We start from the raw sequence: 27,412 nt of genomic DNA, 5'->3' as shown, positions 1-27,412 counted from the left end.
GATTTGTTTGTGGAACCACACGGTGACTCTCCCTAAGCTGATCAGAAAACCCTGCACTACACTGATGAGCCCCAAGAAGAGAAAAAACTGGTTTGTAGTTGGGAATCTGATTGGCTTTTATCCCGGCTTCTGCTTTAAACCCAGTGGGTGAGCTTTAGCCTATAGGGTAAACCCATGGGAATGGGATTTTTTGTGAGTTTGGAATTCATTCCCAGAATTCCTTTTGTTTATTTGTATCTGTATGAGGCAGTCTCCTCAACCCTAATGATTTCATAGTGTCTCCATATACTTCTCACATAATGGGCCAGTGCTATTGGAAAGCAACTCATTACATTTTGTGTCTCCATAGGGCGACACACAGCTGGGCTAATATGTAGGTACGACACCTACTGATCCCTTTGACTCCCTAATAGATTCACTATTGTTCTTACCTGAGACCCAAGGCTGTTACTAAATGAGCCGCTAGAAGTGCAGCCCTCCATGGGCTCCGGTTACTGATTCACCATATGGAACAATCCTTATGGTTCCTAAACAGAAATGCATTGTGGGTTCGCTGTTTGCCCAGTAAACACTAACTGCCCCACTAGTACAATGAAAGGATTCAGGCAGCCCCCCCCCCCCCGACTAATGCAGATGAATCCCTTTAGGGCCCCAGTTGTTATCACTTCTTTCCTTTGTATTACGGGTCAATTATCTGATCCATAAACTTTACCCACAGTTGGAATCTTCCAATGAACACGGGTCCTTCCCGCACTAAGCAAACTGTCGCCTACTGATACTCTATTGTACGGACATTCCCACAGATGCAATTGGGGGACTGGTTACAATCTCTACACGCGGCTTCTTTACTTTATGCCCAATCCCAACACAGCATTGTGGGATCCCTACCAACTCTTACACCTACATAAACCCACAGCAGTGATCCCCAACCAGTGACTCGGGGCAACATGTTCCCCCCAACCCCTTGGGTGTTGCTCTCAGTGCCCCCAAACCAGGGAGTTATTTTTGAATTCCTGACTTGGGGGCAAGTTTTGGCTGAATAAAAACAAGATTTCCTACCAAATAAAGCCCCTGTAAGCTGATAGGCTGCATAGAGGCCCCTAATAGCCAATCACAGCCCTTATTTGGCTCCTCCATGAACTTTTATGGTGCTTGTGTTGCTCTCCAAGTCTTTTTACATTTGACTGTGGCTCCCGAGTAAGGAAAGTTGGGGACCCCCTGCCCTACAGCAATAGCTGGGAATCAGAGTGACTGTTGGGGATGTTTCTGTATCTCAATTCATAGACTTTGTACCCTGTATAATCTATTCAGGTTGGGAAATGTGGGAAGTGGGGAGTCATTTTCTTGGAAATCCAGACTATTGTTTGTTGCTCGGCAAATACCTATTACTATGTGCCGTTACTATGTGCCGTTACTATGTGCCGTTACTATGTGCCGTTACTATGTGCCGTTACTATGTGCCGTTACTATGCCATTACTATGCCATTACTATGTGCCGTTACTATGTGCCGTTACTATGTGCCGTTACTATGTGCCGTTACTATGTGCCGTTACTATGTGCCATTACTATGTGCCATTACTATGCCATTACTATGCTGTACCTCCTATGTTTCAGCAATAATTTGAGTTAGTATCTCATAGTTACAGGAGGATTGTAGAACTGTCTAGCATTGGAGTATTGATGAGACTATATCTGCATTCATGTTAAATGCCTCTTTATCACTAACTAGGGGCTAATGATAATTGCTTCTATAATTCAACCTGATAAGATGCAAGTCACCGTTTATTGGTATTTATCCCAACATGTCGCTAACAAGACTCGGAGACAAGTTCTCTCAGAAAGTCAGTTTATTGGTCAGAAGTGGAAGCCGTCTCTATAGCCCCCCGGCCGGGGCAACACCATGTGATACGGGGGGGCTTCAGGGTAACACAGGAACGGCTTTATATGCTTTTATTGGCCTTTATTTATTTCTATTGGAAGCAAAATATTCAGTAACTTCCACAGGCAAATGGGTTAATTGCAAATACATCTGTTGTTATTACTGTCTATTATCCCCAAGGGGTGCAGGGTGCAGGGGTGCAGAGGTGCTGGGGAGCCGGGGTGCAGGGGTGCAGAGGTGCCGGGGTGCCGGGGAAGCCGGGGTGCAGAGGTGCCGGGGTGCAGAGGTGCCGGGGTGCAGGGGTGCCGGGGTGCAGAGGTGCAGGGGTGCAGGGGTGCAGAGGTGCCGGGGTGCAAGGGTGCAGGGGTGCTGGGGTGCAGGGGTGCTGGGGTGCAGAGGTGCCGGGGTGCAGAGGTGCTGGGGAGCCGGGTTGCCGGGGTGCAGGGATGCAGAGGTGCCGGGGTGCAGAGGTGCCGGGGTGCAGGGGTGCCGGGGTGCAGGGGTGCAGGGGTGCAGGGGTGCAGGGGTGCAGGGGTGCAGGGGTGCAGGGGTGCAGGGGTGCAGGGGTGCAGGGGTGCAGGGGTGCAGGGGTGCAGGGGTGCAGGGGTGCCTGCCAGACTTTTCACTCTCAAACATTCAAACCATATTCTTATAATAAGTATTAACCCATTACTGCCTTAGGCTTGTCTATATTGGGGACACACATTGGGGCTATAGATCAATAAGGGGGTGTCCCACCCACAGACAGGTGAAAGTCTCTTTAATAAAATAACCAACGAGCTTTAATTTCCGGAATAACCCAGTAGGTGAAATAGTCAAGAAGAAAATACAACGCGTTTCGTGCTGCAAGGCACCTAATCATTGGCTGTATACACGGCAAATTAAAGAGGAATATAAAGGAACAACAACCAATAGGGGGGTCTCACATTACTGTGTGTAATGTATAGCTTGGGCCCCTTCCCAGCATGCTCTGGGGCAGAAAGTGGCACAACACACACTGGGGAGGAGACAGGAGGGAGAGGGAAAACACAGGCAGATGTGAGAGGGAGATAAAGGGGAGACGAGACATGAGATGTTTTGCTCTTGTCCCGCCAGAATGTGATACTGTTTAACCCCTCAGTGCCCTGCCCCGTCTGTCATGTGACCTCCTTCCCAAGGGTTAATAGACCCAAATATTCCCCTTTGTGGATACTGACTGCACACACAATCTCTTAAAGGTACAGACACTCACTTATTTTGCCTATTGGAGGGGGTAATACCAGCATGGGGCTGGGGTAGATTAATAGCTGCCCTCCTGCACTTGCCCATTAGTGGGAGTGGCACTATGGCAGCGTTAGATGGGCGAGGGCCCAATACATAGTGACTGTCTATGGCACCTTACAGCCCCCTTGGCATTTGCCAGAGCCACAATTTGCCAGTCCGGGCCCAGTGGCAGCGGCAGGAGGAGGTCAAGGAGTTGTAGATGGCGGCGGAAGGTCGGGATGGATTGTTCTATAGACGCTGTAAGGGCAGCACTGGGCAGGTAGGTACCTCATGGCCTGTAGCCAAAGAGCAGCAGGAGGGCAGCACACCAGGCGGCCATTGCCCCTCCTGCCCCATGTGTCATACTGGGACCCTCACTCCTCTGCCCGTCTGTGCCACCTACAGAGAGATGAGAGAATCGGTTTAACCAGGGAATCCACCCCGTGTCTGATACCCCCCTCCCTGGGCAGTAGGGCAAGTGAATACGTTAGATCAGTGTTATAGATGTCAAGCTCTTGGGGCCAGTGTGTCTGTTTGTGCCCCTGTAGGTACATTGGCACCGTGTCTGTTTGTGCCCCTGTAGGTACATTGGCACCGTGTGTGTTTGTGCCCCTGTAGGTACATTGGCACTGTGTCTGTTTGTGCCCCTGTAGGTACATTGGCACCGTGTCTGTTTGTGCCCCTGTAGGTACATTGGCACCGTGTCTGTTTGTGCCCCTGTAGGTACATTGGCACCGTGTCTGTTTGTGCCCCTGTATGTACATTGGCACCGTGTGTGTTTGTGCCCCTGTAGGTACATTGGCACCGTGTCTGTTTGTGCCCCTGTAGGTACATTGGCACCGTGTGTGTTTGTGCCCCTGTAGGTACATTGGCACTGTGTCTGTTTGTGCCCCTGTAGGTACATTGGCACCGTGTGTGTTTGTGCCCCTGTAGGTACATTGGCACCGTGTGTGTTTGTGCCCCTGTAGGTACATTGGCACCGTGTCTGTTTGTGCCCCTGTAGGTACATTGGCACCGTGTCTGTTTGTGCCCCTGTAGGTACATTGGCACCGTGTCTGTTTGTGCCCCTGTAGGTACATTGGCACCGTGTGTGTTTGTGCCCCTGTAGGTACATTGGCACTGTGTCTGTTTGTGCCCCTGTAGGTACATTGGCACCGTATCTGTTTGTGCCCCTGTAGGTACATTGGCACCGTGTGTGTTTGTGCCCCTGTAGGTACATTGGCACTGTGTCTGTTTGTGCCCCTGTAGGTACATTGGCACCGTGTGTGTTTGTGCCCCTGTAGGTACATTGGCACCGTGTGTGTTTGTGCCCCTGTAGGTACATTGGCACCGTGTCTGTTTGTGCCCCTGTAGGTACATTGGCACGGTGTCTGTTTGTGCCCCTGTAGGTACATTGGCACCGTGTGTGTTTGTGCCCCTGTAGGTACATTGGCACCGTGTGTGTTTGTGCCCCTGTAGGTACATTGGCACCGTGTCTGTTTGTGCCCCTGTAGGTACATTGGCACCGTGTCTGTTTGTGCCCCTGTAGGTACATTGGCACCGTGTCTGTTTGTGCCCCTGTAGGTACATTGGCACCGTGTCTGTTTGTGCCCCTGTAGGTACATTGGCACCGTGTGTGTTTGTGCCCCTGTAGGTACATTGGCACCGTGTCTGTTTGTGCCCCTGTAGGTACATTGGCACCGTGTCTGTTTGTGCCCCTGTAGGTACATTGGCACCGTGTGTGTTTGTGCCCCTGTAGGTACATTGGCACCGTGTGTGTTTGTGCCCCTGTAGGTACATTGGCACCGTGTCTGTTTGTGCCCCTGTAGGTACATTGGGCAAGGAGGGCACTTACCCAGGACTCGGAGAGTGATACTCAGTGACCCCCACTTGGTGCCATACTTTATGGCGCAGGTATATTTCCCAGCATCCTCCTTGGTGACATCGCTCAGGGGCAGAGACGCCTCCCCTTTCTGTAGCTCCTCCTTAATGTGGGCCCCAACACTTTTGGGGTAAGTGTAGGTTTTGTTTACAAAGAATATGGTGTCCCCGTCCTTTATCCAATGGGCAGAGAGGTCGCCCAGCCCCACGCCGGGGTCTGCTGTGAAGTTGCAGCGCAAAGTGACGTTGGTGCCAACCGGGGCCTCTTCATGGTCCGACCCCCCCAGGGGCAGGTGTTTGTGGGCGGCGGCCAGAGCTACAGGGGGCACAAGGCACAGATTCACTAAGTGGCGCTAAGGCAGAACCAACACATTATGGCACTTACTGTAATATTATATTGTATAGGGGGGCACTTACTGTAATATTATATTGTATAGGGGGGGCACTTACTGTAATATTATATTGTATAGGGGGGGCACTTACTGTAATATTATATTGTATAGGGGGGCACTTACTGTAATATTATATTGTATAGGGGGGGCACTTACTGTAATATTATATTGTATAGGGGGGCACTTACTGTAATATTATATTGTATAGGGGGGGCACTTACTGTAATATTATATTGTATAGGGGGGGCACTTACTGTAATATTATATTGTATAGGGGGGGCACTTACTGTAATATTATATTGTATAGGGGGGCACTTACTGTAATATTATATTGTATAGGGGGGCACTTACTGTAATATTATATTGTATAGGGGGGGCACTTACTGTAATATTATATTGTATAGGGGGGGCACTTACTGTAATATTATATTGTATAGGGGGGCACTTACTGTAATATTATATTGTATAGGGGGGCACTTACTGTAATATTATATTGTATAGGGGGGCACTTACTGTAATATTATATTGTATAGGGGGGCACTTACTGTAATATTAGATTGTATAGGGGGGCACTTACTGTAATATTATATTGTATAGGGGGGGCACTTACTGTAATATTATATTGTATAGGGGGGCGCTTACTGTAATATTAGATTGTATAGGGGGGCACTTACTGTAATATTAGATTGTATAGGGGGTGCACTTACTGTAATATTATATTGTATAGGGGGGGCACTTACTGTAATATTATATTGTATAGGGGGGCACTTACTGTAATATTATATTGTATAGGGGGGCACTTACTGTAATATTATATTGTATAGGGGGGCACTTACTGTAATATTATATTGTATAGGGGGGGCACTTACTGTAATATTAGATTGTATAGGGGGGCACTTACTGTAATATTAGATTGTATAGGGGGGCACTTACTGTAATATTATATTGTATGTTCCCCCCATTCAGTCACTATTCTATATAGAGACATAGGGGGGGGCACTTACTGTAATATTATATTGTATAGGGGGGCACTTACTGTAATATTATATTGTATGTTCCCCCCATTCAGTCACTATTTTATATATAGAGACATAGGGGGGCACTTACTGTAATATTATATATTATAGGGGGGGGTACTTACCCCCAAACGCCGCTAAGATGAGGGGCAAACTCAGGATGCGCCGCATGTTCAGCCCGGAGTGTTTGTGCCCCGCTCCCTGGCGCTTGGGGTGGCTTTTAGGCTCCTCCCATATTAAAGTGGGAAATTATTTATCAAACCAAACACACGCAGGGGGTGGGGCTGTGCCAGGCTCAGAGGAGACATTTGTTGCCCACCCTAACGGCCGGATCCACCCCCCTGTGTGGGCTCTGATAGTGGGGATTGCCCCACAGCCTCTAACTGTGGCCTGAACCCCCCCCCCCCATACCAACCTTTATATGGCAGAATATGAAAGGAAATTAAAGGGGAAACTAAACCCTGTGGCACAGCGCGGCTCAACCAAACGTTACTCAGCTGTTGCCGGACTACAAATCCCAGAATAATGTAACATATAATGAAGGGTGAGGCATGCTGGGAGCTGTAGTCCAGCAACATCAGGGTTGGATTCTTAAAGCAATATTGCCCAATAAAACTTTCCCAGCTCTCTAGGGCCCGCATTGGCAGAAATGCAAAAGAATCCTCCAATGAGAATCCCAGCTGATGTGAGTAAATCCGGCTCCCTGTTCTCTGTTCCTGCAATTGGAGTTGGGAGCAATAAGCACAGTTTCCCAGCACTGAACAAGTCTGTCCCTTTATCCCCATGTCTGATTCCTGTGCCATATAATGAAGGGGAAAATGCCATCATTATCTCTATATGTAAGGTACCAGCAAGGGGCCTGACACAGGGAATCAGCATTCTCATTGGTGAATATTTTTGCATCTATAATTATAATTTTTTGGCTATTTCTATAGGTAACTAGGGGGCACAGGGTCAGGGTTGTGGTTGGGTTTACAGACTCTACTTTAGAGGGGTTGGAAACCCAACCATAACACTGTCCCACTGCGCCCCCTAGTGTTGCTATAGAAGTTGTCGAAAAACTGTAATTATAGATGCAAGGAAATTCCCCAATGAGAATTCTACTGACCCAAAACTTCATTATAGATGCAAGAGAAGTGACCAATGAGAATGCTGATTCCCTGTGTCAGGCCCCTTGCTGGTACCTTACATATAGAGATAATGATGGCATTTTCCCGTCATTATATGGCACAGGAATCAGACATGGGGATAAAGGGACAGACTTGTTCAGTGCTGGGAAACTGTGCTTATTGCTCCCAACTCCAATTGCAGGAACAGAGAACAGGGAGCCGGATTTACTCACATCAGCTGGGATTCTCATTGGGGGATTCTTTTGCATTTCTGCCAATGCGGGCCCTAGAGAGCTGGGAAAGTTTTATTGGGCAATATTGCTTTAAGAATCCAACCCTGATGTTGCTGGACTACAGCTCCCAGCATGCCTCACCCTTCATTATATGTTACATTATTCTGGGATTTGTAGTCCAGCAACAGCTGAGTAACGTTTGGTTGAGCCGCGCTGTGCAGCAGGGTTTAGTTTCCCTTTAAGCATAGCGAATTATAGCTACGGTTACAAGAAATAAAAAAGCAACGGTACCAATAAGAATAGCAGTGATTATAATAGGTTTTAGTGTACAAGTGATGGCTGCTGAAATAAGCGGTAGTATGGGGGTAGTATGGGGGTAGTATGGGGGTAGTATGGGGGTAGTATGGGGGTAGTATGGGGGTAGTATGGGGGTAGTATGGGGGTAGTATGGGGGTAGTATGGGGGTAGTATGGGGGTAGTATGGGGGTAGTATGGGGGTAGTATGGGGGTAGTATGGGGTGTTGTTCCTTTGTGTGGGGTCTTACAACTTTAACTTCCAACTGGGCTATGCACTTACTTCATACTGGATTACTTATCACTTCCAACCCCGCAAGTGGGTTTCTCCTCAGCTGATTGGACACCAACAATTCGTATTGGGAAATCACTTGGGACAAGTCACCGTTTATTGGTATTTATCCCAACATGTCGCTAACAAGACTCGGAGGCAAGTTCTCTCAGAAAGTCAGTTTATTGGTCAGAAGTGGAAGCCGTCTCTATAGCCCCCCGGCCGGGGCAACACCATGTGATACGGGGGGGCTTCAGGGTAACACAGGAACGGCTTTATATGCTTTTATTGGCCTTTATTTATTTCTATTGGAAGCAAAATATTCAGTAACTTCCACAGGCAAATGGGTTAATTGCAAAAACATCTGTTGTTATTACTGTCTATTATCCCCGAGGGGTGCAGGGTTGCCGGGGTGCCGGGGTGCATGGGAGCAGGGGTGCAGGGGAGCAGCGGAGCAGGGGTGCCGGGGAGCAGCGGAGCAGGGGTGCTGGGGTGCAGGGGTGCCGGGGTGCTGGGGTGCAGGGGTGCAGGGGAGCAGCGGTGCTGGGGTGCAGGGGTGCAGGGGAGCAGCGGTGCTGGGGTGCAGGGGTGCAGGGGAGCAGCGGTGCTGGGGTGCAGGGGTGCAGGGGAGCAGCGGTGCCGGGGTGCCAGGGTGCAGGGGTGCAGGGGTGCAGGGGAGCAGCGGTGCTGGGGTGCAGGGGTGCAGGGGAGCAGCGGTGCTGGGGTGCAGGGGTGCAGGGGAGCAGCGGTGCCGGGGAGCAGCGGAGCAGGGGTGCCAGGGTGCAGGGGTGCCAGGGTGCAGGGGTGCAGGGGTGCCGGGGTGCCTGCCAGACTTCTCACTTTCAAACATTCAAACCATATTCTTATAATAAGTATTAACCCATTACTGCCTTAGGCCTGTCAATATTGGGGACACACATTGGGGCTATAGATCAATAAGGGGGTGTCCCACCCACAGACAGGTGAAAGTCTCTTTAATAAAATAACCAACGAGCTTTAATTTCCGGAATAACCCAGTAGGTGAAATAGTCAAGAAGAAAATACAACGCGTTTCGTGCTGCAAGGCACCTAATCATTGGCTGTATACACGGCAAATGAAAGAGGAATATAAAGGAACAACAACCAATAGGGGGGTCTCACAGTACTGTGTGTAATGTATAGCTTGGGCCCCTTCCCAGCATGCTCTGGGGCAGAAAGTGGCACAACACACACGGGGGGAGGAGACAGGAGGGAGAGGGAAAACACAGGCAGATGTGAGAGGGAGATAAAGGGGAGACGAGACATGAGATGTTTTGCTCTTGTCCCGCCAGAATGTGATACTGTTTAACCCCTCAGTGCCCTGCCCCTTCTGTCATGTGACCTCCTTCCCTGAGTAAGTGCGAGGGTTAATAGACCCAAATATTCCCCTTTGTGGATACTGACTGCACACACAATCTCTTAAAGGTACAGACACTCACTTATTTTGCCTATTGGAGGGGGTAATACCAGCATGGGGCTGGGGTAGATTAATAGCTGCCCTGCAGTTGCCCATTAAAGGGCAGAAATAGATGGGCGAGGGCCCAATACATAGTGACTGTCTATGGCACCTTACAGCCCCCTTGGCATTTGCCAGACCCACAATTTGCCAGTCCGGGCCCAGTGGCAGCGGCAGGAGGAGGTGAAGGAGTTGTAGATGGCGGCGGAAGGTCGGGATGGATTGTTCCATAGACACTAAGCTGTAAGCTGGGCAGGTAGGTACCTCATGGCCTGTAGCCAAAGAGCAGCAGGAGGGCAGCACACCAGGCGGCCATTGCCCCTCCTGCCCCATGTGTCATACTGGGACCCTCGCTCCTCTGCCCGTCTGTGCCACCTACAGAGAGATGAGAGAATCGGTTTAACCAGGGAATCCACCCCATGTCTGATACCCCCCTCCCTGGGCAATAGGGCAAGTGAATACGTTAGATCAGTGTTATAGATGTCAAGCTCTTGGGGCCACCGTGTCTGTTTGTGCCCCTGTAGGTACATTGGCACCGTGTCTGTTTGTGCCCCTGTAGGTACATTGGCACCGTGTCTGTTTGTGCCCCTGTATGTACATTGGCACCGTGTGTGTTTGTGCCCCTGTATGTACATTGGCACCGTGTCTGTTTGTGCCCCTGTATGTACATTGGCACCGTGTGTGTTTGTGCCCCTGTATGTACATTGGCACCGTGTCTGTTTGTGCCCCTGTAGGTACATTGGCACCGTGTGTGTTTGTGCCCCTGTAGGTACATTGGCACCGTGTCTGTTTGTGCCCCTGTAGGTACATTGGCACCGTGTCTGTTTGTGCCCCTGTAGGTACATTGGCACCGTGTCTGTTTGTGCCCCTGTAGGTACATTGGCACCGTGTGTGTTTGTGCCCCTGTAGGTACATTGGCACCGTGTCTGTTTGTGCCCCTGTAGGTACATTGGCACCGTGTGTGTTTGTGCCCCTGTAGGTACATTGGCACCGTGTCTGTTTGTGCCCCTGTAGGTACATTGGCACCGTGTGTGTTTGTGCCCCTGTAGGTACATTGGCACCGTGTCTGTTTGTGCCCCTGTAGGTACATTGGGCAAGGAGGGCACTTACCCAGGACTCGGAGAGTGACACTCAGTGACCCCCACTTGGTGCCATACTTTATGGCGCAGGTATATTTCCCAGCATCCTCTCTGGTGACATAGCTCAGGGGCAGAGACGCCTCCCCTTTCTGTAGCTCCTCCTCCCTGAGGGCCCCAACACTTTTGGGGTAAGTGTAGGATTTGTTTACAAAGAATATGGTGTCCCCGTCCTTCATCCAATGGGCAGAGAGGTCGCCCAGCCCCACGCCGGGTTCTGCTGTGAAGTTGCAGCGCAAAGTGACGTTGGTACCAACGGGGGCCTCTTCATGGTCCGACCCCCCCAGGGGCAGGTGTTTGTGGGCGGCGGCCAGAGCTACAGGGGGCACAAGGCACAGATTCACTAAGTGGCGCTAAGGCAGAACCAACACATTATGGCACTTACTGTAATATTATATTGTATAGGGGGGGCACTTACTATAATATTAGATTGTATAGGGGGGCACTTACTGTAATATTATATTGTATAGGGGGGCACTTACTGTAATATTATATTGTATAGGGGGGCACTTACTGTAATATTATATTGTATAGGGGGGCACTTACTGTAATATTATATTGTATAGGGGGGCACTTACTGTAATATTATATTGTATAGGGGGACACTTACTGTAATATTATATTGTATAGGGGGGCACTTACTGTAATATATTGTATAGGGGGACACTTACTGTAATATTATATTGTATAGGGGGACACTTACTGTAATATTATATTGTATAGGGGGGCACTTACTGTAATATATTGTATAGGGGGCACTTACTGTAATATTATATTGTATAGGGGGAACTTACTGTAATATTATATTGTATAGGGGGGCACTTACTGTAATATTATATTGTATGGGGGGCACTTACTGTAATATTATATTGTATAGGGGACACTTACTGTAATATTATATTGTATGGGGGGCACTTACTGTAATATTATATTGTATAGGGGGGCACTTACTGTAATATTATATTGTATAGGGGGCACTTACTGTAATATTTTATTGTATAGGGGGGCACGTACTGTAATATTATATTGTATAGGGGACACTTACTGTAATATTATATTGTATAGGGGACACTTACTGTAATATTATATTGTATGGGGGGCACTTACTGTAATATTATATTGTATAGAGGGGCACTTACTGTAATATTATATTGTATAGGGGACACTTACTGTAATATTATATTGTATGGGGGGCACTTACTGTAATATTATATTGTATAGGGGGGCACTTACTGTAATATTATATTGTATAGGGGGGCACGTACTGTAATATTATATTGTATGGGGGGCACTTACTGTAATATTATATTGTATAGGGGGGCACTTACTGTAATATTATATTGTATAGGGGGGCACTTACTGTAATATTATATTGTATAGGGGGCACTTACTGTAATATTTTATTGTATAGGGGGGCACGTACTGTAATATTATATTGTATAGGGGGGCACTTACTGTAATATTATATTGTATAGGGGGGCACTTACTGTAATATTTTATTGTATAGGGGGGCACGTACTGTAATATTATATTGTATAGGGGGCACTTACTGTAATATTATATTGTATGGGGGGCACTTACTGTAATATTATATTGTATAGGGGGGCACTTACTGTAATATTATATTGTATAGGGGGCACTTACTGTAATATTATATTGTATAGGGGGGGCACTTACTGTAATATTATATTGTATAGGGGGGCACTTACTGTAATATATTGTATAGGGGGACACTTACTGTAATATTTTATTGTATGGGGGGGGCACTTACTGTAATATTATATTGTATGGGGGGCACTTACTGTAATATTATATTGTATAGGGGGGCACTTACTGTAATATTATATTGTATAGGGGGCACTTACTGTAATATTATATTGTATAGGGGGGGCACTTACTGTAATATTATATTGTATAGGGGGCACTTACTGTAATATTATATTGTATGGGGGGCACTTACTGTAATATTATATTGTATGGGGGGGCACTTACTGTAATATTATATTGTATAGGGGGGCACTTACTGTAATATTATATTGTATAGGGGGGGCACTTACTGTAATATTATATTGTATAGGGGGGCACTTACTGTAATATTATATTGTATGTTCCCCCCATTCAGTCACTATTCTATATAGAGAGATAGGGGGGCACTTACTGTAATATTATATTGTATGGGGGGCACTTACTGTAATATTATATTGTATGGGGGCACTTACTGTAATATTATATTGTATAGGGGGGGCACTTACTGTAATATTATATTGTATAGGGGGGCACTTACTGTAATATTATATTGTATGTTCCCCCATTCAGTCACTATTCTATATAGAGACATAGGGGGGCACTTACTGTAATATTATATTGTATGTCCCCCCATTCAGTCACTATTCTATATAGAGACATAGGGGGCACTTACTGTAATTTTATATTGTATGTTCCCCCCATTCAGTCACTATTCTATATAGAGACATAGGGGGGCACTTACTGTAATATTATATTGTATGTTCCCCCCCATTCAGTCACTATTCTATATAGAGACATAGGGGGGCACTTACTGTAATATTATATAGTATGTTCCCCCCATTCAGTCACTATTCAATATAGAGAGATAGGGGGGCACTTACTGTAATATTATATTGTATAGGGGGGCACTTACTGTAATATTATATTGTATAGGGGGGCACTTACTGTAATATTATATTGTATGGGGGGGCACTTACTGTAATATTATATTGTATAGGGGGGCACTTACTGTAATATTATATTGTATGGGGGGGCACTTACTGTAATATTATATTGTATGTTTCCCCCATTCAGTCACTATTCTATATAGAGACATAGGGGGGCACTTACTGTAATATTATATTGTATGTTCCCCCCATTCAGTCACTATTCTATATAGAGACATAGGGGGGGCACTTACTGTAATATTATATTGTATGTCCCCCCCATTCAGTCATTATTCTATATAGAGACATAGGGGGGGCACTTACTGTAATAATTTATTGTATGTTCCCCCCATTCAGTCACTATTCTATATAGAGACATAGGGGGGGCACTTACTGTAATATTATATTGTATAGGGGGGCACTTACTGTAATATTATATTGTATAGGGGGACACTTACTGTAATATTATATTGTATAGGGGGGCACTTACTGTAATATATTGTATAGGGGGACACTTACTGTAATATTATATTGTATAGGGGGGGCACTTACTGTAATATTATATTGTATGTTCCCCCCATTCAGTCACTATTCTATATAGAGACATAGGGGGGGCACTTACTGTAATATTATATTGTATGTCCCCCCCATTCAGTCATTATTCTATATAGAGACATAGGGGGGGCACTTACTGTAATAATTTATTGTATGTTCCCCCCATTCAGTCACTATTCTATATAGAGACATAGGGGGGGCACTTACTGTAATATTATATTGTATAGGGGGGCACTTACTGTAATATTATATTGTATAGGGGGACACTTACTGTAATATTATATTGTATAGGGGGACACTTACTGTAATATTATATTGTATAGGGGGGGCACTTACTGTAATATTATATTGTATGTTCCCCCCATTCAGTCACTATTCTATATAGAGACATAGGGGGGCACTTACTGTAATATTATATATTATTAGGGGGGTACTTACCCCCAAATGCCGCTAAGATGAGGGGCAAACTCAGGATGCGCCACATGTTCAGCCCGGAGTGTTTGTGCCCCGCTCCCTGGCGCTTGGGGTGGCATTTAGGCTCCTCCTATATTAAGGTGGGAAATTATTTATCAAACCAAACAGATGCAGGGGGCGGGGCTGTGCCAGGCTCAGAGGAGACATTTGTTGCCCCCCCACCCTAACGGCCAGATCCTCAGATCTGTGTGGGCTCTGATAGTGGGGATTGCCCCACAGCCTCTAACTGTGGCCTGAACCCCCCCCCCCCCCCATACCAACCTTTATATGGCAGAATATGAAAGGAAATTAAAGGGGAAACTAAACCCTGCGGCACAGTGCGGCTCAACCAAACGTTACTCAGCTGTTGCCGGACTACAAATCCCAGAATAATGTAACATATAATGAAGGGTGAGGCATGCTGGGAGCTGTAGTCCAGCAACATCAAGGTTGGATTCTTAAAGCAATATTGCACAATAAAACTTTTATGGGAGTTGATGGGAGTTGATGGGAGCAGCAACTTTTTCCCTGTGCAAAAATTGGAGCCAATGGGTGTTCCTGTCCGGGTTCCTGCCTGGTTCCTGTCCGGGTTCCTGTCCGGGTTCCTGTCCGGGTTCCTGTCCGGTTCCTGTCCGGGTTCCTGCCCGGTTCCTGTCCGGGTTCCTGTCCGGGTTCCTGTCCGGTTCCTGTCCGGTTCCTGTTCGGTTCCTGTCTGGGTTCCTGTCCGGTTCCTGTCCGGTTCCTGTTCGGTTCCTGTTCGGTTCCTGTCCGGGTTCCTGCCCGGTTCCTGTCCGGGTTCCTGCCCGGTTCCTGCCCGGTTCCTGTCCGTTCCTGTCTGGGTTCCTGCTCGGTTCCTGTCCGGTTCCTGCCCGGTTCCTGCCCGGTTCCTGTCCGTTCCTGCCCGGTTCCTGTCCGGTTCCTGTCCGTTCCTGTCCGGGTTCCTGTCCGGTTCCTGTCCGGTTCCTGTCTGGGTTCCTGCCCGGTTCCTGCCCGGTTCCTGTCCGTTCCTGTCTGGGTTCCTGCTTGGTTTCTGTCCGGTTCCTGCCCGGTTCCTGCCCGGTTCCTGTCCGGTTCCTGCCCGGTTCCTGTCCGGTTCCTGTTCGGTTCCTGCCCGGTTCCTGTCCGTTCCTGTCCATTCCTGCCCGGTTCCTGTCCGGTTCCTGTCCGGTTCCTGCCCGGTTCCTGTCCGGTTCCTGCCCGGTTCCTGTCCGTTCCTGTCCATTCCTGCCCGGTTCCTGCCCGGTTCCTGTCCGGTTCCTGTCCGGTTCCTGTACGGTTCCTGCCCGGTTCCTGTCCGGGTTCCTGCTCGGTTCCTGTCCGGGTTCCTGTCAGGTTCCTGCCCGGTTCCTGTCCGGTTCCTGTCCGTTCCTGTCTGGGTTCCTGCCCGGTTCCTGTCCGGTTCCTGTCCGGGTTCCGGTCTGGGTTCCTGCCCGATTTTCCACACAAACTTTTTTGGGGTCAATACAAATATTCCCCAATGGCAAAATGAAAGATCTAACGGCAAATTTGGGGGCAAAGAATCTTCACTCATCACAAGGCATCATGGTCTTATTGCATCCCACCCTTTATCGAATCTTTTGTGACTCCCATGGTCTCTCTGTATTGGCATCCGGTATCATCCAATGGGCCCCCACGAACCCCTTGTACTGTCCAATGGGCCCCTGTGACCCCCATATACTGTCCAATGGGCCCCGCGACTCCCTTGTACTATCCAATGGGCCCCTGTGACCCCCATATACTGTCCAATGGGCCCCGCGACTCCCTTGTACTATCCAATGGGCCCCTGTGACCCCCATATACTGTCCAATGGGCCCCGCGACTCCCTTGTACTATCCAATGGGCCCCTGTGACCCCCATATACTGTCCAATGGGCCCCGCGACTCCCTTGTACTGTCCAATGGGCCCCGTGACTCCCTTGTACTATCCAATGGGCCCCCACGACCCCCTTGTACTATCCAATGGGCCCCCACGACCCCCTTGTACTGTCCAATGGGGCCCCGCGACTCCCTTGTACTATCCAATGGGCCCCCGTGACCCCCATGTACTGTCCAATGGGCCCCCACGACCCCCTTGTACTGTCCAATGGGGCCCCGCGACTCCCTTGTACTATCCAATGGGCCCCCGTGACTCCCTTGTACTATCCAATGGGCCCCCGTGACTCCCTTGTACTGTCCAATGGGGCCCCGCGACTCCCTTGTACTATCCAATGGGCCCCCGTGACTCCCTTGTACTGTCCAATGGTGGCCCCGCGACTCCCTTGTACTATCCAATGGGCCCCCGCGACCCCCTTGTACTGTCAAATGGGGCCCCGCGAGTCCCTTGTACTGTCCAATGGGCCCAGCGACTCCCTTGTACTGTCAAATGGGGCCCCGCGACCCCCTTGTACTATCCAATGGGCCCCCACGACCCCCTTGTACTGTCAAATGGGGCCCCGCGACTCCCTTGTACTATCCAATGGGGCCCCGCGACTCCCTTCTACTGTCCAATGGGCCCCGCGACTCCCTTGTACTATCCAATGGGCCCCCACGACCCCCTTGTACTATCCAATGGGCCCCCACGACCCCCTTGTACTGTCCAATGGGGCCCCGCGACTCCCTTGTACTATCCAATGGGGCCCCGCGAGTCCCTTGTACTGTCCAATGGGGCCTCGCGACTCCCTTGTACTATCCAATGGGGCCCCGCGACCCCCTTGTACTATCCAATGGGCCCCCACGACCCCCTTGTACTGTCCAACGGGGCCCCGCGACTCCCTTGTACTATCCAATGGGGCCCCGCGAGTCCCTTGTACTGTCCAATGGGCCCCCGCGACTCCCTTCTACTGTCCAATGGGCCCCGCGACTCCCTTGTACTATCCAATGGGCCCCCACGACCCCCTTGTACTATCCAATGGGCCCCCATGACCCCCTTGTACTGTCCAATGGGGCCCTGCGACTCCCTTGTACTATCCAATGGGCCCCGCGACTCCCTTGTACTATCCAATGGGCCCCCATGACCCCCTTGTACTATCCAATGGGCCCCGCGACTCTCTTGTACTGTCCAATGGGGCCCCGCGACTCCCTTGTACTATCCAATGGGCCCCCACGACCCCCTTGTACTGTCCAATGGGCCCCCACGACTCCCTTGTACTATCCAATGGGCCCCGCGACTCTCTTGTACTGTCCAATGGGGCCCCGCGACTCCCTTGTACTATCCAATGGGCCCCCATGACCCCCTTGTACTATCCAATGGGCCTGCACGACCCCCTTGTACTGTCCAATGGGGCCTTGTGACTCCCTTGTACTGTCCAATGGGGCCCCGTGAGTCCCTTGTACTGTCCAATGGGGCCTCGCGACTCCCTTGTACTATCCAATGGGGCCCCGCGACCCCCTTGTACTATCCAATGGGCCCCCACAACCCCCTTGTACTGTCCAATGGGGCCCCGTGACTCCCTTGTACTATCCAATGGGGCCCCGCGACCCCCTTGTACTATCCAATGGGCCCCCACAACCCCCTTGTACTGTCCAATGGGGCCCCGTGACTCCCTTGTACTATCCAATGGGCCCCCGCGACTCCCTTCTACTGTCCAATGGGCCCCGCGACTCCCTTGTACTATCCAATGGGCCCCCACGACCCCCTTGTACTATCCAATGGGCCCCCATGACCCCCTTGTACTGTCCAATGGGGCCTTGCGACTCCCTTGTACTATCCAATGGGGCCCCGCGTCTCCCTTGTACTATCCAATGGGCCCCCATGACCCCCTTGTACTATCCAATGGGCCCCCATGACCCCCTTGTACTATCCAATGGGCCCCCATGACCCCCTTGTACTATCCAATGGGCCCCCACGACCCCCTTGTACTGTCCAATGGGGCCGCACGACTCCCTTGTACTATCCAATGGGCCCCGCGACTCTCTTGTACTGTCCAATGGGGCCGCACGACTCCCTTGTACTATCCAATGGGCCCCGCGACTCTCTTGTACTGTCCAATGGGGCCCCACGACTCCCTTGTACTATCCAATGGGCCCCTACAACCCCTTGTACTATCCAATGGGCCCCCCGACACCCTTGTACTTTCCAATGGGCCCCCGCGACCCCCTTGTACTATCCAATGGGCCCCCGCGACCCCCTTGTACAATCCAATGGGCCCCCACGACCCCCTTGTACTGTCCAATGGGCCCCCATGACCCCCTTGTACTGTCCAATGGGGCCCCGCGACTCCCTTGTACAATCCAATGGGCCCCCACGACCCCCTTGTACTATCCAATGGACCCCTGTGACCCCCATGGGACCTGTGGGACCTGTGACCCCCTTGTACTATCCAATGGGCCCCTACAACACCTTGTACTATCCAATTGGCCCCCACGACCCCCTTGTACTGTCCAATGGGGCCTCATGACTCCCTTGTACTATCCAATGGGCCCCTACTACCCCTTGTACTATCCAATGGACCCCCACGACCCCCTTGTACTGTCCAATGGGCCCCCATGACCCCATTGTACTGTCAAATGGGCCCCCATGACCCCCTTGTACTGTCCAATGGGGCCTTGTGACTCCCTTGTACTGTCCAATGGGCCCCCCGACACCCTTGTACTTTCCAATGGACCCCCACGATCCCCTTGTACTTTCCAATGGGCCCCCCGACCCCCTTGTACTATCCAATGGGCCCCCCGACCCCCTTGTACTATCCAATGGGCCCCCCGACCCCCTTGTACTATCCAATGGGCCCCCGCGACCCCCTTGTACTATCCAATGGGCCCCCTGACCCCCTTGTACTATCCAATGGGCCCCCGCGACCCCCTTGTTCTATCCAATGGGCCCCCCGACCCCCTTGTACTATCCAATGGGCCCCCCAACCCCCTTGTACTATCCAATGGGCCCCCCGACCCCCTTGTATTATCCAATGGGCCCCCCGACCCCCTTGTACTCTCCAATGGGCCCCCACGACCCCCTTGTACTATCCAATGGGACCTGCGACCCCCTTGTACTACCCAATGGGCCCCCCGACCCCCTCAAACAAACAGTCACAGACACAAACACTCACTTTGCTTATGGGAATGTGTTTAATACAAACGAGGGGCAGTTGGAGGGTCACTCAGAGAGGGGGGGCAGTGGGAGTGGGGGGCAGCAGGATTCTCCCTGGCAGGGCCGGGGCACTCCCTATGCCAAACCCACTGCCATTGGGCTCAGAGGAGAAATTATACAAAATATAAACATTCGCTGCGAGGCCTCAGGGCCCTTATATATATATATATTGTCTGTTACTTTCCTCCAATCAGATCTGCCCGTGGCTTTGGGTGGCCCGGGATTCCCCGCTGGTAGTCGCTTTATGGCCTGTAGCAAAAGAAGAGCAGGAGGGCCAGACCCCAGGCGGCCACAAGGACTCCCGTCACCAACCCGATCTCCAGTGTCCTGAGCTTGGGGCCGGGCCCCTCCTGCCCCATTGTGTCCCCTGTACAGAGAGATGGGAGAATTAGTTCAACCTGGGACCTCACCCCGTGCCTGATACCCCCCCTGGGTACCAACACCCCAGTGCTCCCTGTCGGGCAGAATCGCACAATAAAACTTCCCCCGCTCCCTAGGGCCCCCATTGGCCTCATTATCTCTATATGTAAGGTACCAGCAAGGGGCCTGACACAGGGAATCAGCATTCTCATTGGTCAATGCTCTTGCATCTATAATGAAGTTTTGGGTCATTCTCATTGGGGAATTGGTTTCCATGTGTAATTAGGCTTTTCCCCAGGGCTATGAGGGTGACTCCTCCCTCTCTATGGGGCAGTGGAACTGGCACTTACCCGGGACTCGGAGAGTGACACTCAGGGACCCCCTCTTGGTGCCATACTGTATGGAGCAGGTATATTTCCCAGCATCCTCTCTGGTGACGTTGCTCAGGGGCAGAGACACCTCCCCTTTCAGTAGTTCCTTCTCACTGATTGCGTTTGGGGGGTAAATTCTGTTTTTGTTGGCAAAGAGAATGGATTTTCCATCCTTGGTCCATTCGACTGTCAGTTTGCTCAGCCCCACGCCGGGTTCTGTTGTGAAGCTGCAGCGCAAAGTCACATTGGTGCCAACGGGGGCCTCTTCATGGTCCGACCCCCCCAGGGGCAGGTGGGTTGGGTCTGTAGCTTTGTGGGCGGCGGCCAGAGCTACAGGGGGCACAAGGCACAGATTCACTAAGTGGCGCTAAGGCAGAACCAACACATTATGGCACTTACTGTAATATTATATTGTATAGGGGGGCACTTACTGTAATATTATATTGTATAGGGGGCACTTACTGTAATATTATATTGTATAGGGGGGCACTTACTGTAATATTATATTGTATAGGGGGGCACTTACTGTAATATTATATTGTATAGGGGGGCACTTACTGTAATATTATATTGTATAGGGGGCACTTACTGTAATATTATATTGTATAGGGGGCACTTACTGTAATATTATATTGTATGTTCCCCCATTCAGTCACTATTCTATATAGAGACATAGGGGGGCACTTACTGTAATATTATATTGTATAGGGGGGCACTTACTGTAATATTATATTGTATAGGGGGGCACTTACTGTAATATTATATTGTATAGGGGGCACTTACTGTAATATTATATTGTATGTTCCCCCCATTCAGTCACTATTCTATATAGAGACATAGGGGGGCACTTACTGTAATATTATATTGTATAGGGGGCACTTACTGTAATATTATATTGTATAGGGGGGCACTTACTGTAATATTATATTGTATAGGGGGGCACTTACTGTAATATTATATTGTATAGGGGGGCACTTACTGTAATATTATATTGTATGTTCCCCCCATTCAGTCACTATTCTATATAGAGACATAGGGGGGCACTTACTGTAATATTATATTGTATGTTCCCCCATTCAGTCACTATTCTATATAGAGACATAGGGGGGCACTTACTGTAATATTATATTGTATGTTCCCCCCATTCAGTCACTATTCTATATAGAGACATAGGGGGGCACTTACTGTAATATTATATTGTATGGGGGGGCACTTACTGTAATATTATATTGTATGTTCCCCCCATTCAGTCACTATTCTATATAGAGACATAGGGGGGCACTTACTGTAATATTATATTGTATGTTCCCCCCATTCAGTCACTATTCTATATAGAGACATAGGGGGGTCACTTACTGTAATATTATATTGTATGTTCCCCCCATTCAGTCACTATTCTATACAGAGACATAGGGGGGTCACTTACTGTAATATTATATTGTATGTTCCCCCCATTCAGTCACTATTCTATATAGAGACATAGGGGGGTCACTTACTGTAATATTATATTGTATGTTCCCCCCATTCAGTCACTATTCTATACAAAGACATAGGGGGGGCACTTACTGTAATATTATATTGTATAGGGGGGCACTTACTGTAATATTATATTGTATAGGGGGGCACTTACTGTAATATTATATTGTATGTTCCCCCCATTCAGTCACTATTCTATATAGAGACATAGGGGGGCACTTACTGTAATATTATATTGTATAGGGGGGCACTTACTGTAATATTATATTGTATGTTCCCCCCATTCAGTCACTATTCTATATAGAGACATAGGGGGGGCACTTACTGTAATATTATATTGTATAGGGGGGCACTTACTGTAATATTATATTGTATGGGGGGGCACTTACTGTAATATTATATTGTATAGGGGGGGCACTTACTGTAATATTATATTGTATGTTCCCCCATTCAGTCACTATTCTATATAGAGACATAGGGGGGCACTTACTGTAATATTATATTGTATGGGGGGGCACTTACTGTAATATTATATTGTATGTTCCCCCATTCAGTCACTATTCTATATAGAGACATAGGGGGGCACTTACTGTAATATTATATTGTATGTTCCCCCCCATTCAGTCACTATTCTATATAGAGACATAGGGGGGCACTTACTGTAATATTATATTGTATGTTCCCCCCATTCAGTCACTATTCTATATAGAGACATAGGGGGGCACTTACTGTAATATTATATTGTATGGGGGGGTACTTACCCCCAAGCGCAGCTAAGATGAGGGGCAAACTCAGGACGCACCACATGTTCAGCCCGGAGTGTTTGTGCCCTGCTCAGTGACACATTGGGTGGCTGGGAGGCTCCTCCCACATAGGGGCGGGTAATTATTTATCTGGGGTTACCACATTTTTTGGCAAAAATATTGACTTTCCTATATTTTTATCTTCCTGCCTTGTTATTAACATTGGTGTGAAAAATTATTCTTACTGGCTCAGCTGCAAATATACAGCCCAGGGGGCAACACTATAATGGGGACCCCCCTATTTATCAGACCAAACACACGCAGGGGGTGGGGCCAAGATCAGAGGAGACATTTGTTGCCCCCCCACCCTAACGGCCGGATCCACCCCCCTGTGTGGGCTCTGATAGTGGTGTCTGTCCCATTCTGCCTCCTATTAACCGACACCCCATTTTTCTTAGGGTTCTAGGACATTATAACTCCTCTTCAATGACCGGCAGAACAGGAAGACAAGATTGTATTAATGGGTCTTGGGGCGAATCTGTGTTTTATTGGGTTTTGGCTAAAGCATCAGAACTTACTGGGGACTCAACTTTCATTAAAGGGGAACTAAACCCAACCGTAAAGCTGCCCCACTGCGCCCCCTAGTGCTCTATAGACAGTGATTAAAAACCTAATTACACATGGAAACCAATTCCCCAATGAGAATTCTACTGACCCAAAACTTCATTATAGATGCAAGAGAAGTGACCAATGAGAATGCTGATTCCCAGAGATTTACTCACATCAGCTGGGATTCTCATTGGAGGATTCTTTTGCATTTCTGCCAATGCGGGCCCTAGAGAGCTGGGAAAGTTTTATTGTGCAATATTGCTTTAAGAATACAACCCTGATGTTGCTGGACTACAGCTCCCAGCATGCCTCACCCTTCATTATATGTTACATTATTCTGGGATTTGTATAACGTTTGGTTGAGCCGCGCTGTGCAGCAGGGTTTAGTTTCCCTCATTCTCATTGGTCACTTCTGTTGCATCTATAATGAAGTTTTTGGTCAGTGTAATTACGGTTTCCATCAACTTCTATAGAGAACCTGGGGGGCGTAGTGGGGCAGATTTACGGTTGGGGGGGCAATTAAATGAGTGAAGGGAACAGATCATATTGGTGGATATGGAGGTGCCATAGGGAATAATATAGTTTGAGAATGGGGCGTGGCCCAAAACTTCTTTTACCCTATTGCATTTGCCCTTTGTGCCCTGACCTTGTTCTGCTTGATCCGGTTGGGTGCCAGTCCCTCCATTGCTGAGCATTGGGGTTCTATAGTTTGGGGGGCCTTTTCTTCTGGTTATAGGGAGTAATGGGCCCTACACTGAATGTTCTTCCTGCTGCTGGTTGCTAAGTGAGTCCCATAGCGATGGTGTCACAATCTCCAGCTCTGCCCCTTCCATTGAGCATTTGTAGGTGCAACTAAGTGACTTCTACAGGTTGTGCTGAGGGAGCCCCCAACATCCAGGCCCGGGGGGGATACGTTATGTCTGGTTTCCTATAGGGCACCATGTTCCATAGCGCAGTACAAAGGCATTAGAGGGAGTCACTGAGTGTCCTGCTGGGGATATTGTGGCACAACGTTGTGTTACATTTCAGCACAATTTGCCATTAAACAAAAGCGTCATAATTGCCCCCATTGTACCCTCCCAGTACTGTATGGAATGTAGGGTTTGGGCCCCTTACCTGCGTGTTCTGGGGCAGAAAGTGTCACGAGGCTGATTTGGTTCTGTTCTGCGGGGGGAAACAAGAGAGAGAACAGGGGCAGATGTGAGAGGGAGATAAAGGGCAAATAAGCATGAGATGTTACCCCTGCGATACAGTTGTTTACCCCCTTAATGAGCTGCACAGAGCATGTGCAGCCTAATCATTTATTGGGCTTCAGTGAAGACCCACGGAGAATGTACCCACCTTGCGTGGTCATGTTGTACCCACCTTGTGTGGTCATGTTGTACCCACCTTGTGTGATTAGGGTGTACCCACTTTAAATGGTCATGTTTTACCCACCTTGTGTGGTCATGTTGTACCCACCTTGCGTGGTCAGGATGCACCCACCTTGGGTGGTCATGTTGTACCCACCTTGGGTGGTCATGTTGTACCCACCTTGTGTGGTCATGTTGTACCCACCTTGTGTGGTCATGTTGTACCCACCTTGTGTGTTCAGGATGCACCCACCTTGGGTGGTCATGTTGTACCCACCTTGGGTGGTCATGTTGTACCCACCTTGTGTGGTCATGTTGTACCCACCTTGTGTGGTCATGTTGTACCCACCTTGTGTGGTCATGTTGTACCCACCTTGTGTGTTCAGGATGCACCCACCTTGGGTGGTCATGTTGTACCCACCTTGGGTGGTTATGTTGTACCCACCTTGTGTGATCATGTTGTACCCACCTTGTGTGATCATGTTGTACCCACCTTGTGTGGTCATGTTGTACCCACCTTGGGTGGTCATGTTGTACCCACCTTGGGTGGTCATGTTGTACCCACCTTGTGTGGTCATGTTGTACCCACCTTGGGTGGTCATGTTGTACCCACCTTGGGTGGTCATGTTGTATCCACCTTGGGTGGTCAGGACGTACCCACCTTGCGTGGTCAGGACGTACCCACCTTGCGTGGTCAAGACATACCCACCTTGTGTGATTAGGGTGTATTTGCACAGTCAGGGTGTACCCACCTTGCACGGTCAGGGTGAAGCCACATTGCACTTGGCTAACTCCATAGTGAATTGCGCCGATGTATTGGCCGCTGTCCCTCAGAGTCACGTTGGTCAGGGTGAGAGAAACATTTCCCTTCTCAACCTCTGCTTGGGAAAACCGTGCCCGGGGCTCATAAACCACAAGTTCCCCATGGTGGAACCGCACTAACGTCCTGCCATTGTGCTCCCAACGCACCCTCAGGGCCCCCGGCTTGATAGGCATGGGATCCGCCACAAACAGGCACTTGAGGAACACATCCTGGGAAAGCAAATGGTTTGGCCCAGAAGAACCTACTGGAGTCTTCAGTCTGCAAACTAATCAGAGAAAGGGACCATGAAGGTGGCACCATGGATGGATAATGAGCAGAGACGTTCTACTGACCAACGAATGATCTGCCCCTACTCTTCCCTGCCCCTGATTGGTTATTAAAATAGCAGGAGGTGTGGCTAGAAAGTGTTCTACTGGGAGACCAATGGCGGCTCTAGTGGCCGGGAGGAAATACAGTAGGGGGGGGGCCTGTCTGCTGGAATACAGCTGGGGCTTTGGTCATGGAGAAAGCACAGGAGCTTGCAATCAAAGGCCATGGACATTGGTTTTTGTATTAGTGTTATACAATATCATTATCAGACCTACAGTCACATGGTGGTGGTGCCCTACACTCTGGGGGGCTCCTGGGAGCTTCAGGGGCAATTACCAACCTCAAGAACTAGACAGTGTACTGGTGACTCTTCTACTGGGCAACTAATCTGAATGAGGGACTTATGGCTGCTCTGCTGCCTGGTTAAAGGGAAACTAAACCCAACCATAAAGCTGCCCCACAGCGCCCCCTAGTTCTCTATAGAAGTTGATGAAAAACCTAATTACACATGGAAACCAATTCCCCAATGAGAATTCTACTGACCCAAAACTTCATTATAGATACAAAAGAAGTGACCAATGAGAATGCTGATTCCCAGCACATGGCCGCCCACACTGGGAGCCCCTCCTGTTGCTGGGGGCATAGTGCCCGTTAGGGGCATTTTTTGCACAAAATGGTATTGTTTCCCCCAACCAGAGTGTGGGCTCTATTAATCTGCCCTTCCACTGGGGTAAACACTGTCCCACTAATAGGTGCCCTTTAAACATTATGAGGATGGGCAGTGACTGCTCGCGGTGGGGCCACGGAGGCCAGTTAGTAGCAGGTTACAGTAGCCCCGGTGGGACAGGGGGAGAGGCCTAGGGAAGGTTTGGAAATTTATTTAGAGATGAAAGGGGAGAATGGAATATAGTAAAACACAAGAGTGATATATACGTATTTGTGTCACTGTGTGTGCCCAGCTATGTGCCCAGCTATGTGCCCAGCTATGTGCCCAGCTATGTGCCTGTGAGTGTGTGAGTGTGTATCCATGTATATGGCAGCCTGTGTGAGTGCTTGTTTCTAAAGTGAGTGTAAGTGTGAGTGCCTGTGTGTTAGTGCCTGTAGTGAGTGTGAGTGCCTGTGAGTGAGTGCCTCTGTGTGTGAGTGCCTGTGAGTGAGTGCCTCTGTGTGTGAGTGCCTGTGAGTGAGTGCCTGTGTGTGAGTGCCTGTAAGTGAGTGCATAAGGGGTAGGTGAGTACTTACAGATGAGGATGAGGAGGGTGACAGTTACGACTCTCTGGCACATGTTGAATGGAGCCCTCACTCACACTCCCCACTCAGTGCTTCTCCCATGTGACTCCTGCCCCCGGGAGATAAGAAAGAGCCCCCACCCAGATAACACTCAGGGGGCAGATCCCTACCAGGCTGGGTTAACCCTTTTCTTGCAGAACAAGCAGGAGCCGCTCTGGCTGAGGCCTAAATGGTATCACTCCAACTTGCAGCGCAGCAGTAAAGTGTGCCTGAGTCTGAGCTTTCAGCCAGCGCTACACATTAGAACTGCTTTCAGCTAACCTATTGTTTCTCCTACTCCCATGTAACTGGAGGAGTCCCAAGCCGGACTTGGATTTCTTACTATTGAGTGCTATTCTGATACCTACTGGGAGCTGCTATCTTGCTCCCTTCCCATTGTTCTGCTGATCGGCTGCTGGGGGTGAGGGGGGGGGATATCACTCCAACTTGCA

General features: G+C 49.3%; 2 protein-coding genes across 4 annotated transcripts; both read right to left on the bottom strand.

Moving 5' to 3' along the window:
• Positions 1 to 1,833: 1,833 nt before the first annotated feature.
• On the bottom strand, positions 1,834 to 14,784 carry LOC105945712 (programmed cell death 1 ligand 2). 2 transcript variants are annotated; one of them, XM_031893438.1, is made up of 4 exons: positions 14,573 to 14,664; positions 10,882 to 11,223; positions 10,036 to 10,146; positions 1,834 to 3,410 (listed from the first exon to the last, which is right to left on the bottom strand). In XM_031893438.1, the coding sequence occupies exons 1-3, from the start codon at positions 14,616 to 14,618 to the stop codon at positions 10,037 to 10,039; spliced, it is 498 nt and encodes a 165-aa protein (XP_031749298.1). In that variant the 5' UTR covers positions 14,619 to 14,664; the 3' UTR covers positions 1,834 to 3,410; position 10,036. The 2 variants fall into 2 exon arrangements, with proteins under 2 accessions (XP_031749298.1, XP_031749297.1); XM_031893437.1 differs by lacking the exon at positions 1,834 to 3,410 and having other exon boundaries at positions 9,271 to 10,146; positions 14,573 to 14,784.
• LOC100496873 lies at positions 1,834 to 27,131 on the bottom strand. 2 transcript variants are annotated; one of them, XM_031893436.1, is made up of 6 exons: positions 26,934 to 27,131; positions 25,312 to 25,647; positions 24,324 to 24,371; positions 20,658 to 20,709; positions 4,957 to 5,261; positions 1,834 to 3,521 (listed from the first exon to the last, which is right to left on the bottom strand). In XM_031893436.1, the coding sequence occupies exons 1-6, from the start codon at positions 26,974 to 26,976 to the stop codon at positions 3,412 to 3,414; spliced, it is 894 nt and encodes a 297-aa protein (XP_031749296.1). In that variant the 5' UTR covers positions 26,977 to 27,131; the 3' UTR covers positions 1,834 to 3,411. The 2 variants fall into 2 exon arrangements, with proteins under 2 accessions (XP_031749296.1, XP_004919819.2); XM_004919762.4 differs by lacking the exons at positions 1,834 to 3,521; positions 4,957 to 5,261 and adding an exon at positions 19,604 to 20,015 and having other exon boundaries at positions 20,359 to 20,709; positions 26,934 to 27,101.
• Positions 27,132 to 27,412: the final 281 nt, after the last annotated feature.

This window comes from Xenopus tropicalis, chromosome 9 (assembly GCF_000004195.4).
Source record: "Xenopus tropicalis strain Nigerian chromosome 9, UCB_Xtro_10.0, whole genome shotgun sequence".
NCBI classification, from domain to species: domain Eukaryota; kingdom Metazoa; phylum Chordata; class Amphibia; order Anura; family Pipidae; genus Xenopus; species Xenopus tropicalis.
This window is presented reverse-complemented; position numbering and strand designations above follow the sequence as displayed.

Coding starts and splice junctions, on each gene's coding strand:
- LOC105945712 (XM_031893437.1), bottom strand. CDS start 14,618: ATGTGGCGCATCCTGAGTTTGCCCCTCATCTTAGCGGCATTTGGGG. Junction 11,224..14,572: donor CATCTTAGCGGCATTTGGGG/GTAAGTACCCCC, acceptor TGCCCCCTGTAG/CTCTGGCCGCCGCCCACAAA. Junction 10,147..10,881: donor TGTCACTCTCCGAGTCCTGG/GTAAGTGCCCTC, acceptor ATCTCTCTGTAG/GTGGCACAGACGGGCAGAGG.
- LOC100496873 (XM_004919762.4), bottom strand. CDS start 26,976: ATGTGCCAGAGAGTCGTAACTGTCACCCTCCTCATCCTCATCT. Junction 20,710..24,323: donor TTCTGCCCCAGAACACGCAG/GTAAGGGGCCCA, acceptor TGCCCCCTGTAG/CTCTGGCCGCCGCCCACAAA. Junction 20,016..20,358: donor TGTCACTCTCCGAGTCCCGG/GTAAGTGCCAGT, acceptor CTCTCTGTACAG/GGGACACAATGGGGCAGGAG.